General features: G+C 38.4%; 1 protein-coding gene across 11 annotated transcripts in view; it reads right to left on the reverse strand.

Moving 5' to 3' along the window:
- Positions 1-2029: 2029 nt before the first annotated feature.
- Positions 2030-13248, reverse strand: part of Mff (mitochondrial fission factor) — a 30258-nt gene continuing 19039 nt past the window's right edge. For 4 of the 11 annotated variants that reach the window (XM_052192018.1, XM_052192015.1, XM_052192019.1 and 1 more), the window contains 5 exons: positions 12607-12765; positions 8821-8853; positions 7220-7279; positions 3802-3886; positions 2030-2850 (listed from right to left, as the gene is read on the reverse strand). In XM_052192018.1, the coding sequence (XP_052047978.1) occupies positions 2719-2850; positions 3802-3886; positions 7220-7279; positions 8821-8853; positions 12607-12765 (469 nt within the window). In that variant the 3' untranslated portion in view covers positions 2030-2718. The remainder of the gene's footprint in view (positions 2851-3801; positions 3887-7219; positions 7280-8820; positions 8854-12606; positions 12766-13248) is intronic. The other 7 variants (XM_052192017.1, XM_052192022.1, XM_052192020.1 and 4 more) reach the window with 4 other exon arrangements.

Here is a 13248-nt window from a genome sequence, read left to right on the forward strand (position 1 = left end):
ACCAAGTGCCCAGTGCCTCATATAGGTAGGGCCAAGGTACTGGTCTGCTGGATGAATGCTATCTTCAGCACTCAGACGTTAGTGGTAACAATGCTTACTAAATTAATATTAAACTACTAAAAGACATGAAATAAAAACAGGTAAAATGAATGCCAGCACACTGTACTTGAGTGAACAAGTAAGATAGCTAGGGATATCTGGGATAGATTGACCTTATAATTTTCTCATCACCCTGGAAAAAGGTGACACGCGACCAGGTCTCTGCTCAGTCAGAAAAAAGGAGAACTAAGATCGAAAAGGAGACGACCTTTGATAGTAACACCACTGGTGGGAACAGATGGCAGGTTATTTCCATGCTCTTTAGTCTTATGGAGACCACAGGCCACCTGGAGCGATCGTTGAGGGCAGTCGACCTTTGATCTGGTATCCAGTGCTTGTCTGTATACACCTAGTCATGCACCCTTTCCCACCTAACACTAAAACTAGTCATTTGCAAAATCTGATGTTTCTCTCTCTCCTCCCTTTTTTTGGCACCCTCCCCACCCCCAGGAAAGGGTTTCTCTATGTAGCCTTGGCTGTCCTAGAATTCACTCTGTAGCCTATGCTGACCTCTCAAACTGATCTGTCTGCCTCTGCCTCCTGAGTGCTAGGACTAAAGGCGTGCATCTCTACAGCCTGACTTCCAATGTTTCTTAACTCTCCTTCCTATCCCAAATTCAATCTCATTTTAGAACAGATTTGAACAGTTTCTGCTACCCAAAACTCATCTTTAATATACATCTGAATCTTCTTTTCTTCAAGAAACTTTTTATAATCCTCATTCTTGTAAGATATTTTACATTTAGACACTTACTTGTGTGTTTATGATGTGTGTAGTTGTGTGTGTACCCCCACAGTGCTTGTGGAAGTCAGAAGACGACTTCTGGGAGTTAGTTCTCTCCTTCACACTGCAGTCCCAGGGCCTGACAGCAGCACCTTTACCTGTCAGGCCATCCTGCCAACTCGCAGCCCTCATTACTTAGTATGCTTCATCCTCCCCCACGATGGCCCTCAATTGGTCAGTTCCTTAAGAACAGAAACGCATCTACAGTATTTCCAGAACTAGAAAGACACATGCCAGAGTTCTGGAAGTCTGTGTAACACCTGCTCTTCTTAGTTCTTTGATGTTCGCGAGCCCTCATGGTGTCCTTTTGATTCTCCAGGACCCAGAATCTTTATTTGTTCTCTGCTTATTGAAAATCTGTGTCTGCTCAAGTATCTACAAAATAGTTCCTGATTATCCTGACTAGGATTAAATGTGTTAATACCCATTCCATGCCCAGCCACCACACCTGGGTATTAGCAACTTTTACCTAATCAATGTAGGACAATCTAAGAATATTTAGGTCTTTGTATAACACTTATCAGGGAAAATAACAGTCTCTGTACTAACCTCCCATGAGTTCCTTTTATTTCCACCCTTTTCTATGCCTGCTCAGCAAAAGAAGTTATATATTTCATTTATCAAAGTCATATAATCTAAGTACAAGAAGGAACCCTCCCATTGGATTAATGGAGACTCAAGAACAGTAATGTGAAATCTACTAAACCTTGGGACTTTCCTCAACCTCTTAGTATAAAGATAACTGATGATGTGCAAAGAATATTGAAGCTGGAAGTCTACCTGCTCTTGAAAAAATATCCTTTTGAATAAAGGCTCCTAAAATTTGGCTTTACTAAAATTTAATTTCTATGAGAGGTAGTATATTAGAATCAAGGAAGTATTACAATAGGAAAAAGGTGCATAGTTTTATAAAGGTTTTGTTTTTGACTTTTAAAAATAAATCTGAATCACTCTCATAGATATAGTAGATCAGCAAACCATTTACAGTGCCAGCAAGCCCTGTGCAGGCTGGAGATCTGAGAATCCCAGGTGGTTCTTGTGACCCACAGGTCACTAATACACTACTAGTCCTTGGAACAGAAGACTTGGATAAGATATTCAGTCCACAGCCCCATATGATGAAATAAATCTTTCCATAGACATTGCTTTGGTTGACAGTTTATTAAATACACTACATTTATACCTTATCTTTTAGGTTTTTAAATCATTCACACATGGACTTGGTAAAAACATACTTCATAGAAAACTAAGATGAAAGTCAAAACAACATATTGCACACAGATAAACTGCTGAATTGTTAGTTTTTAAACTCCATCTGTACAGGTGATGAAGAAGAGTTAGGTGGTTTGATTTTTCTTAAGTCCTGTACCACACTATGACTTAAAAAGCATTATTGTTGAGATGTAGATACAAAAAGCATCTATCAAAGAAATTGCTTAATCATCTGAAAAACAGGACAAAACACTTTTCTTTCACAGACAGTTTTCTAAACTCACTCTTTATGACTGTCATTTCTGTTTAGAGAATTAGCTGTACAGACTGATGAGGCCAAAAAATTATTCTCTTTAAAAACAAACAAACAAACCTAGAGCCTATTTACAAAACATGCAAAAGGAAAGTGTGTAGGTGCCACTGCAGAACTGGCAGAAGGCCCATCAGCAACAGAACAGGCCTTTCCTCACAGATACAGGTCCTTCCCTGCATTCTGGAAGAAATACATTTTCATGGCTTGGACTAGAAAACCGGCATATGATGCAAAGACAGAAACAATGAAGTTTGCAAATCCTTTATATTTCCAGGTGTTGAGACAATATATGTGAATGCTGAGGTTACCTCTAGCGTCGAAACCAGAGCCAGCTATTAAGAAGCCAGAATGCTACAGTAATTGAATACATGACCATTTCTCTTTTAGCACGTTCTTTATTCTCCTCTTCCAGAAGTTGTAGACGTCTATTTAATTTGATTATCTAAGTGAAAGACAAACAAAATACAAAATAGTACTAATGCATATAGCAATCAGATTTTTAAAAAGTAGTATATGAACTTGTCAAAGAAATTATTACACATAAAGTTCCATTTGAATCAAAATGAACAAAACTATAAAATACGACCCACAATGGCTTGATTTAAACATGCTTCTTCAATTCCACTCTGTAAATCTGAATTAGAGAGAGCGTGCAAGGACACTGTTGCACTAGGCTTTTCTAGTGGGACACAGAAAGTGTGTCTGATAGGTCTATCACAGCAGGAGGAGCACAGGACACTGTTGCACTAGGCTTTTCTAGTGGGAAACAGGAAGTGTGTCTGATGAGTCTATCACAGCAGGAGGAGTCCACTCTGATACCAGAGAGTCCCAAATTACCTATGATAGTGGGCCCTCTGATATGCCCCTCAGACATCCTGCTATATATTTGGCACACAGAATACTAAATATGCCGTCCCCACAAGGCAATAACTGTGTAAAGATAGACGAAAAGCCTATCAAAAATAAGCACAAGAAATCTGCAGACTTGGCTTATGGGTAGGGAAATGAATTATATTGTAGAGGCAGTGGGAAAATTCAAAACAGTGTTTTCCAAAGTGAAGAAATTACAAACAGTAACAAAGGTTCCCAAAGTGACTGTCCACATATCAAAAACAAAACATACAATTTGGGACTAGATTGATTTATAAGAACATCAAGATTCTTTGATACTGGCCAGACCATACCAATCATTTTGGTAGCAATGCTCTATGCTGATCAAAATCATTTGAGCGGTAGTTCAAAAAAACTTTAAATCTGAGAAAAATCAATTATGGTTTATTAGATAATCTGAATTCACTAATCCATAGGAGAAAAAAAATAATGCAAACTATTAATCTGAAATATTTCATAGAGATAGCTATAGTTTACATTTTTTATTTGGGGCAGTAATTACCTGACGTCTTAATGATGCTGCATCGACCACAGTCATATCATCTGACGCTCCTTCAATGGCTGCATCTAGGTTTGAAATGCCATACCTAGCAGATAAGACATTGAAACACAAGTTAAAACCAAAAGTAATTGTCAAGTCATGCATTGTGTTTGTACTACTCAAAAGACTCATACCTACAATACACATAAGCATTTTTCCATTTGAATTGATACAAATAAAAAAATGCAGCTTAAGGTGACTATCTGCAATACTGGGACAGCTGAGAAAAGACCTTTTGCTATGTGCTTTTTTTTGAAAGCTAGAAATGCAACAACATTAACAGGCCCTGTCTGAAAGGGGCAGAGAACTGCTACTATCACACATCTGACACACAATGATTATATATGAACCATGTCCATATATCCTTCTGTAGGCAGAGACTCAATGGCAGGAAATGCAAAGTAAACTACAAACAGAAAACTGATCATTTATTATGCTGTCACTTCTGCCTGCCTTTCTTTTGCTACTTTTACTTTACTTCTGATTTCTAGTTCTCTCATAAAGGTGAATACAAAATCTTCTAAATCTTCTGCAACTACACTTAGCTACAGAACTGTCTCAATACTAAACCAACAAGAAGCTGCATATAACAAATAATGCTGGAAAGCCACCAAGACAATGCAGAGAAAGTACATTAAAGAGTACTTTTTGTTAATATGCACTCTCTTCTAATAAGGGATATAGTGGCAGTTTAGCGATGGCGTCTCACATGACTGGTCTCAAACTTGCTATGTGGCAGTGGACGGCCATCTACTCTTGACCTTCCTGCCTTACCACCGCCCCCCGCCCCCCAACACACTATCTCCTCCCCGTGCTGGGGTTAGAAGCAAGCCAGGAAAGGGCTCGAGATCCCGGGCTGGAGTTACTACAGGTGGTGATCAAGCGCTGCTCACATGGGTGCTGAACCTGAGAGCTGCGGACGAACCGTAAGTACTCTCACCTTGCTAAGCCATCTCTCCAGCACCAGGTATTTTAAAACTCATTTTAATGAAGAACACTTTACTGAGATATAGTTTATACACAATACAATTTATTTACATGTACATCTACTTTATATTTTATATGGTTATTTTGTGCAATGACATGGTAACCTTTCTATGTGAGCAGAATGTAAATAAGATTACTTTTATGTAGGGACGGTACATGGATCAGCATTCTAATACTCCCAGTATTATTCTAATGGGGAGTTCCCCATTAGAAAACCTACATGACCTGACATAAAGGGATATGAAGGAGAATATATATTCCCTCACACTTGCTAATAAGCCAATTCACAAAGTTCTATTGTTTCAAACATTAAAACTACCTCAAAACACATTTAAAGAGCATGTCAAGTAGAACTGAAATGATAGAGGGTATGTGCCCACTGTAGGCCCTCCACAGCAATGTCTGACCTGGAGTTTCTATTATGGCTATGTCAGATGGCGTATACTAACCATGCCTTCCTCTTAGAAACAATGCGTCTTGAAATACTAAAAATAAAATCTTTAAGTTAGGAGAAATAAACTCAATTCATAAGTAAATGTTTATGGAACTGTGAGTTTGTACACTGAGCAAATCACTCTTATAAATACTAAAATTGAACTATTAGGTTTAAGGGTGTAGCTCAGTGGTAGAATACTTGCTTACCTGTGTAAGTCTCTGGGTTTGTCCCCAGAACCATAATTCAGCCTGCACCCCAAATTATTGTTTAGTGAGGAAACCATGGATCAATGCATTTTCTTTTTCTTTGCATTTTCTTTTCTATGTTTTATCCTCAAAATAATAAACATTTTCTATTTTCCCAAGATTACACATGAGATGAATAGTTGAAGGGAGAGGTTATCAAAGAATACCAGCAATTGCCTCCAAGGTAAATGGAAGCAGCTGGGGTGATACTCAGCCAGAAAACGCTCACCGTACAAAGGTGAGCACCTAAGTTTAATCTCCAGAATCCATGTTAAAAACAGAAAACCTGGGCACGGTGGAGCGTTCTTGTAATCCCAGTACTGGGGAGGCAGAGACAGGAGGATTCCTGTGGCTTGTTGACTTAGAGCAATCATCAAGTTCCAAGCAAAGTGAGAGACTGTCTCAAAAACCAAGGTGGCCAACACTTGAGGACTATGAAGGCTGACTTCTGTATTTTCATGTATATGCACTTGCACCCACACAGGCAACCCCACCCTGTCACATCATATGCAAAGGAAAAGGAACAGGGATGGTCATACACAGCAATACACATACATGCACAGAGAACTAGCTTAACAAAGAAATAAAGCATACATAAAAAAATTACCATTTAAATACTAAATCATCCAAAGTTTTAGAAATCTGAACATAATCTTCACTTGTCATATACATATATGACAAGATTTTATCATCAATTTAGAACAAAAATATGAAATTATTTTAAATAAAAACTCTATCTTGCAGAACTAAAAACTCTAACAAATGCTATCATATCACTCACTACAAACACCTTCACAGAAAGTTAAGGGGATTAAAAAACCCTATCAAGTCCACTAGTGTGGACGACATGACGATGCAAGAGACAAGCAAGCAGTGTTGGGGACCACCGATGCATCATGGATGAGAGTAACACGGAGCAGATGGCTCCCCTCTCTCTGACTTTAGAGCGTGTCTGCCTCTTCTGAAGAAGAGAAACAAGGCTGCCAATGTAAAGCCCGCTGGGACAGTTAGCACAACTGTCCTTAGAGCTGGCTTCAAAGGTTAGAGTAGCAGCATCTGATCAGCAGTGTGTGCCAAGCAGAAGGCAGGGAGGCTCCCTGAAGGCTCTGGCCCCTGAGAGCACACTGTACGTGCCATTCCTTGTCCTTGCATATGACTCAGGCTAAGCATATCTGATAGTATGGAAAGGGCAAATACAAGAGCAAAGGTTCAAACCAACAGATGATAAAAATAGTTAATGCACATAAAACAAGATTTAAGATTCTATGCTTTCTTTTTTAGCATGATCCTCTATAAAGCAACTAAAATACTGCTATAAAGTACACTGGATGTTCTTATTACACCACTGCATAATTTTGGGAGGGGGATATCGAGACAGGGTCTCACTATGTAGATCAGTCTGGCCTCAAAAATCTTAGAGATCCACCTGTCTCTGTTTCTTCAGTGCTAGAATTAAAGGCATGTGCCAAAATACCCAATCATAATTTTTATTATTATACAACGTTTTCATACCTTGGAGGACTAATGTCAAGACTAATTATCATCCCTATTCTTAGCAAAGCACAACATTTCTCCTAAGAGAAAGCTACAGAGGCCTGAGCTGTATACATACATATATAATCACAGCTATGGCATGCATCATGATGTCCTGCACAATACAAGCTCCATCAAGTCTGTATGTTCTTTGGTAATCACAAAGTCTCCAAGTTACCTGACGTTGTCATGATGAGGATTAGAAGTGGCGGCAGCTGACCCACCACGCAACACAGGTCTAGGGCAGGTTTTTGCAGAAGACACAAGACAGAATCAGGAAACAGAGAAGTACAAAAATAAAGCAAAAACAAGACAAATAAATGTCAGATAGGATTATATTGTATGTACAATATAATATCCCTCAAATGCTTTGAAAATCCTTGTTTCATATGTCCTCCCCATTTTTAATAATTTTAACACTCTATAATTTTAAAAAGAGAGAAAAACATGACAGAATAGCACCAACATATAATTCTATATGGTGCTATTTAAAAAGTGTAATTCCTCTTTTCCAACTTGAAAATAAAACCACTAGCAACTTTAAAGGCATATCCAGAACCTGTTAGTAGCACCTGCATGATCATGGTTGCTCATAAATATAAACTGGGCATTTAAAGGGATAGCCACTGCCCACAATTCCTTCCCTCTAGCTTCATTAATCTGATTAGTCAGGTAAGCATTATGTCTTAATGCAGCTGTGTCTCATTCCAACACTGAGCTGAGAACAGCCAGGGAGACTACAGCCGTCAGTCAGTCTGAGAGAGAGGAGACAACCACGAGTGGCATACAGGGCTGCTGCATGAGACCAAGGTGCACCGGAAAACTTTGTGGGGCTTGTCATTTCGTCTCAATACATGCACAGCTGTGAGAACCGTTAGCTCGTGACCTGGGCCAGCTGGAACCCTTCCAATTAAATTTGCTAAAATCAAGAAACAGATTCTAAATCTTCACCAGCTAACTGCCCTTAAAATATCAATGTTTACTAATCAGAAAGATGAGAAGGTCCATATATTAGGGACATTCTCTTAAGTACCTGATCAGGTTTACCTCAATCTAAGTATAATGACAATCATCACGGGGTCTAGAAATACATTTCTGTCTTTTTCTGAGGTAGTTACAGCTGTAGAATATAAATTACTATTTTCCTTTCTGTTTTTAATCCTTTCCTTTCTTTGTTTTGGACACAAGGTCAAATTTAGCACAGTTTGGTCTCAAGTTCTGTGGAACTGAGGAAGACTCTGGTACTTCTGATCCTCCTGCCTGTATGCCCTACTTCCTGTGGTGATGGGGATCAAAGCTGGGGCCTCTTCACTACTAATGAAGCACTTCAACTGATCTACAACTCTAAAGTGACTTAAACAAACAAATTCAGTTAATAGAGGAAAAAACTTAAAAAAATTGAGTTTCTCTATGCTCTAAAGTGACTACCAGTACATTGGGATATTTCTGGAGCCCAGAATACAAGGGATTAAGAGACCTGAGGGGGAGAAAGGTTCTGCTCATTCTGCTTGCTATAGAACACGGATGATTGCATATTTTTCAAATAGGTTTTAAAGTTTTACTAACGTTTAGTTTGTGAAATAAGGAAAACTATACACTGTAGTTACTTAAGTTATAAAAATATGAGACTGGCCAATGAAATGAAGCCATTCCTGTGTGTTTCTTCAAGTTTTTTTTTTTAAGTGTATGTTAATAGGGCCAAAATGACCTGCCATATTGACTATACTCCACCACAGAGATTTCCTTTACAAATGCAGAGCGAGAAAACAATACAGTTACCTTTCATAACGTATCTCATTTTGTCTTCTCACACTGGCAATTGATACATATAATATAAAAGTAAATTAGACAGGAATTTGGAAAAATTAGAAACTTCATTCAAGCACCAGTTTCTACCATAAGAGTGATTTAATGTTAAAAGAAATCGTTCAATAGTGTATTTTATAATTAGAATCACAAAAGGGAAGAAAATCTAACGCTACCCAATTTTCATATTAATTTGTATACTGACATTTCTAAGTAAGTAAATGGTCTAAATTAAAAGAATGCATTTATTTTCTACAAAATTATTAACTATTATGGTAATTAAACAGGCTGATTGGAGGATCAAGAATTAAACATTTCTAAGAAGAAGTAGTTATGACAGATACTGTAGTATTCCATGTTACAAATTTTACGGGTATTTGCCAAAAATATAAATCATTCACATACTAGTTTCTTATTCCACTCATTCAAAAACTAATATAACTTGCTAATGAAAAACTAAAAATAATCAAGCCATCCTCTCTCCAAATAAATTTTCTGCACAACTTATATATTAACGCTTAAAAACGTTTTACATGTAACAGACTAAGCATCTTTAGAAGTTGTTAGTGTTTCACACTGGATATGGGATGTGCAGTTCTAACAACTATAGAAGAGATGGTCAATTTCTGCCCAGCAAAGGACGCATCTTAACAGTGCTTCACTGCTGCCAACTGGGCAAAGAACACCTGGTATTCCTTCTTGATGTTTTTTTGGTCAGTTTTCTTAATGTAGAGCACTAACTCACATGTATGAGCTTTGTAACACCTAGAAGTCACTTGGTTTTTATGCCTAACTGTTTAGATTACCTTCACCAAGTTCACCAGAAAAATAGAAAATCTAGTGCAGTGTACAGTGTTCCTTGACTTACACACTAAAAGTTGTTCTTATGCTGAGAAACAAGGAATATGCATCATTTTACAATAAAAAACAAACAGAAAACTCTTGCTTTTTCTGACAAATAGTTTTGGTTTAAACTCGCTATAATAATGTGCAGTCCCCAAGTGCAAAGATACTGCATTAGCATGATAGCCAAGAGCAATAAAACAGAAAAGATAAAAAAGATGAACAGCAAGGAACACAAAAGCGCTGAACACTGTATAAGCAGTATTATTTTATAGTCATGCAAAAACATTATCCAAATTTCACATTCCAATTTCTTTGAAAAATTAGGCCAAACTTTTCCATAGTAAAAACAAAAACTGATTTGGCATTTAAAATTCTGATAAAACTTTGTACAATTAAAACAGACAAAACAAAACCCAAACTCTTTCGGTAATGAAAGCACTGGCCAGGACAAGGAGAACCTCACTCTTGGGATCCAAGGTCATGGACTGTCTCTAGAAACCACGTGCCCTGGGTGATTCTTTCTCCTGAGTGCTGCTGGGAGTAAAGGCATGTACACCATGCCCAGCTCCTCTTTGCTTTTTTGATTAAAAGTTTTACTCTGTACTCCAGGTTGGCCTTGAGCTCAAAGCAAGTCTCCTGTCTTAGATTCCCAAGTGTTGGGTGTAAGTTTTGTGCCACTACACTCTGCTCTTTCTTGGATTTCAGAAAGTTTATTTGGGTTAATATGATAAATTTGAAGTCATTAAGATACTTAATGTAAAATTTTTTTAAAAATCCACCTAGTGTTCCAAATAGTTTTTCATAGTAAAAGCATACACATTTTATCTTATTTATTTATTGAGTTTTTTTTTTTTTCTTCCCGAGACAGGGTTTCTCTGTGTAGCCCTGGCTGTCCTGGAACTCACTCTGTAGACCAGGCTGGCCTTGAACCCAGAAATTTGCCTACCTCTGCCTCCAAAGTGCTGGGATTAAAGGCATGTGCCACCACTGCCCAGCACATGCAAATTTTATTGGTAAGATTTCAGAATTTGAATGCTTGAACTTTAGGCAACTTTTTACCCAGTGTACAGAAAAAAATCAATAACAACCACAACAACAACAACTATACTTCTTCAAGTTCCACATCGCTGCATCTGAGCTATGGATGTGCTGGCAGGAGGCAGACCAGCAACAATGGACTGTGACTGTCATCTACCCATGACTTCACCTACAGAGCATGTGGAAACTGATTTCTCCTCCAGATGTTTTCACTATAATAGCATAGGACATGATCTCTCCCCTAAGGAGTGCCCACTGGACATGATCTCTCCCCTAAGGAGTGCCCACCGGACATGATCTCTCCCCTAAGGAGTGACCATAGCAAAAAAGTTAAAGAAGATATCTGGTGAAAAAAAAAAAAACTTGTCTGAAAGAGAAAGGTGGAAACAGTCTTTACCATTTTCACTCCTAGGGCCAGGTGCTTTCTGCTCATTACCTCCAAGGATCTCCTACTATACCAAGAAAACAATCTGAAACATCAGCAGACATCTGAAATAATAGTGAAGGGCAGATGACTTGTCCCAAGAATCTAATCAGCCAAGTATAATCTCCATCTCATCTTCTAAACAGGAAAAGGAGTCCCAGAGAAGGACACAGTTTATATATGTAAGGCCAACATGTATTAGCTGTTTAGTGGAGGGGTCAAGGAGAATGATTGGGAGAGATTCCCAGCATTTGCACTGTTTCTTCTGAACTCTGCTCCTGCTTTTCATTTTCAAACAGCCAGAGTTCATGAAGCTTCAGAAAGCAATAAGGGGACTCTAAACTCTTGGAGGAAAGGAAACAAACTACAACTATAAAAGTATATCTATGCATGCATACATACATACATAAACATGTCCACTACTTAATATTCCCCTTTGATCCACAGGCCTCAAAGCCTTTCTCACTATAGTGTGATGTTTAATGGCCCAAATATACAGTGTTATGGTCACTGAGGGAGACAGAGAAGGCCGAGGATTCAACGATGTGAGTAGTCCAGACACTCGTAAAGCAGGTGAAGAGCTGGGTCTGCCAGGACTAAAGGCACAAGGACAAATTTGTTCTGAGTGAGCCAGCGACACACCAAGTTAAGAAATATTGGGATTTCTTGAAAATTCAAACACTAACAGTCTAATTAGAAGAAAACAAAACTTGAAGCCCTGACGTTCACAGCCACTGACCAATGTGTAGAGTTGGGAGTGAAGCTATTTGATTTTCCCACAGCATTTCAACAAAGCTCTGGGACTCTTGTCTTCTTAAAACACTGTAAGGTAATGAAGCAAACGACAAAAGTATTTTAAGTGATTGGAAAAAAAAAGTGCTTGTTTAAACAAGCTGAAATGTAACTCTAATGATACTACTTGAAGATGTTCAAAAGTGAGGTATTACCTATGAATATACTAAAAAACACCAGCATTATCCAAAAATGGTAATAGAATTTCTCACAGTGTACAGGGAAGTGTATCAGGAGCTACTGCAACATTGTCTACCTGCTTGATTAGTTTACTCCTATCACTAGTATAGGTTGTTAAATTAAGACTGAAGACAAGTAGTATGCTTCAGTTGCAGATGCCATATTCAGTCCAGCAGACCCTTTAACATATTTCCAAGTGGAACCTAGCACTTTAAAAAGGTCAGCAAAGCCTTTAAAAAAAGTTACATTTCCTATGTACAGACTAAGTATCTGCCACAACTGAGGGAAAGCTATAATCTTGTGAAATGTGAATTTTGGACAATCATTTCAAATTAAAAGAAAGCAAGCAAGCCATTTCAAACCATTGCATCTTAGAAAGAGACTAAAAGGAGCAAAGAAAAAAGACAACACCACAGTCCACTAAATAAGGAGCCAAAACATTGTGCAACAAAGTGGCAAGGCCACTGCTGACCAATCACCTGCGGTTTTCATCCAGCACATCCAAGATCTGCTGGTAAGCCCTACGGGTAGAAGACTGGATAAGCGACAAAATGCCACGGGCAGAGGAAAGATTAGCTCCATCTTCAGGTAGCATATGGGGAGGACAGACCCGCGCCTGTGGTGGTGATGGTGTCACACTGTTCACATCAGCACAGCAAATGAAGAGAGAAACACTCAAGTCAGATTTCATGAAGTGTCAGCAGAGCAGTTGTCATCTCTTTTCTTGCCCACATTTCCCACACAATCTATCTCAAGAGAACAGTCAGACAGAAGATGTTAAAAATTCTGTTTTTAAAGCAGCTATGACGTAACACTCGTGGGTATGAAATTCTACATTTCAATCAGAGCAGAAGGAACAACTTGGAGGGAAAGAATCCAGCAATAAGTGTGCTCAGGGCTTGGTGTGGAGAGAGGAGGCATTGTTTAGTCAGTGTTATACGTACATGGCAACTCAGTAAAGCAAACGCCTTTGAATCACATGACTTAGAGAGGATACAGTGAGATACTGAAGTCTGTTACGTAAATATCAACATCTAAACATGCGAATCCAGCAGGATTCCATAAAGACAGCATTTCAAATACTTCACAAAGACAAAGAGGCAAGCTGAGTTTATGAGAAA

The sequence above is a fragment of the Apodemus sylvaticus genome, chromosome 9, assembly GCF_947179515.1.
Source record: "Apodemus sylvaticus chromosome 9, mApoSyl1.1, whole genome shotgun sequence".
Lineage (NCBI taxonomy): Eukaryota > Metazoa > Chordata > Mammalia > Rodentia > Muridae > Apodemus > Apodemus sylvaticus.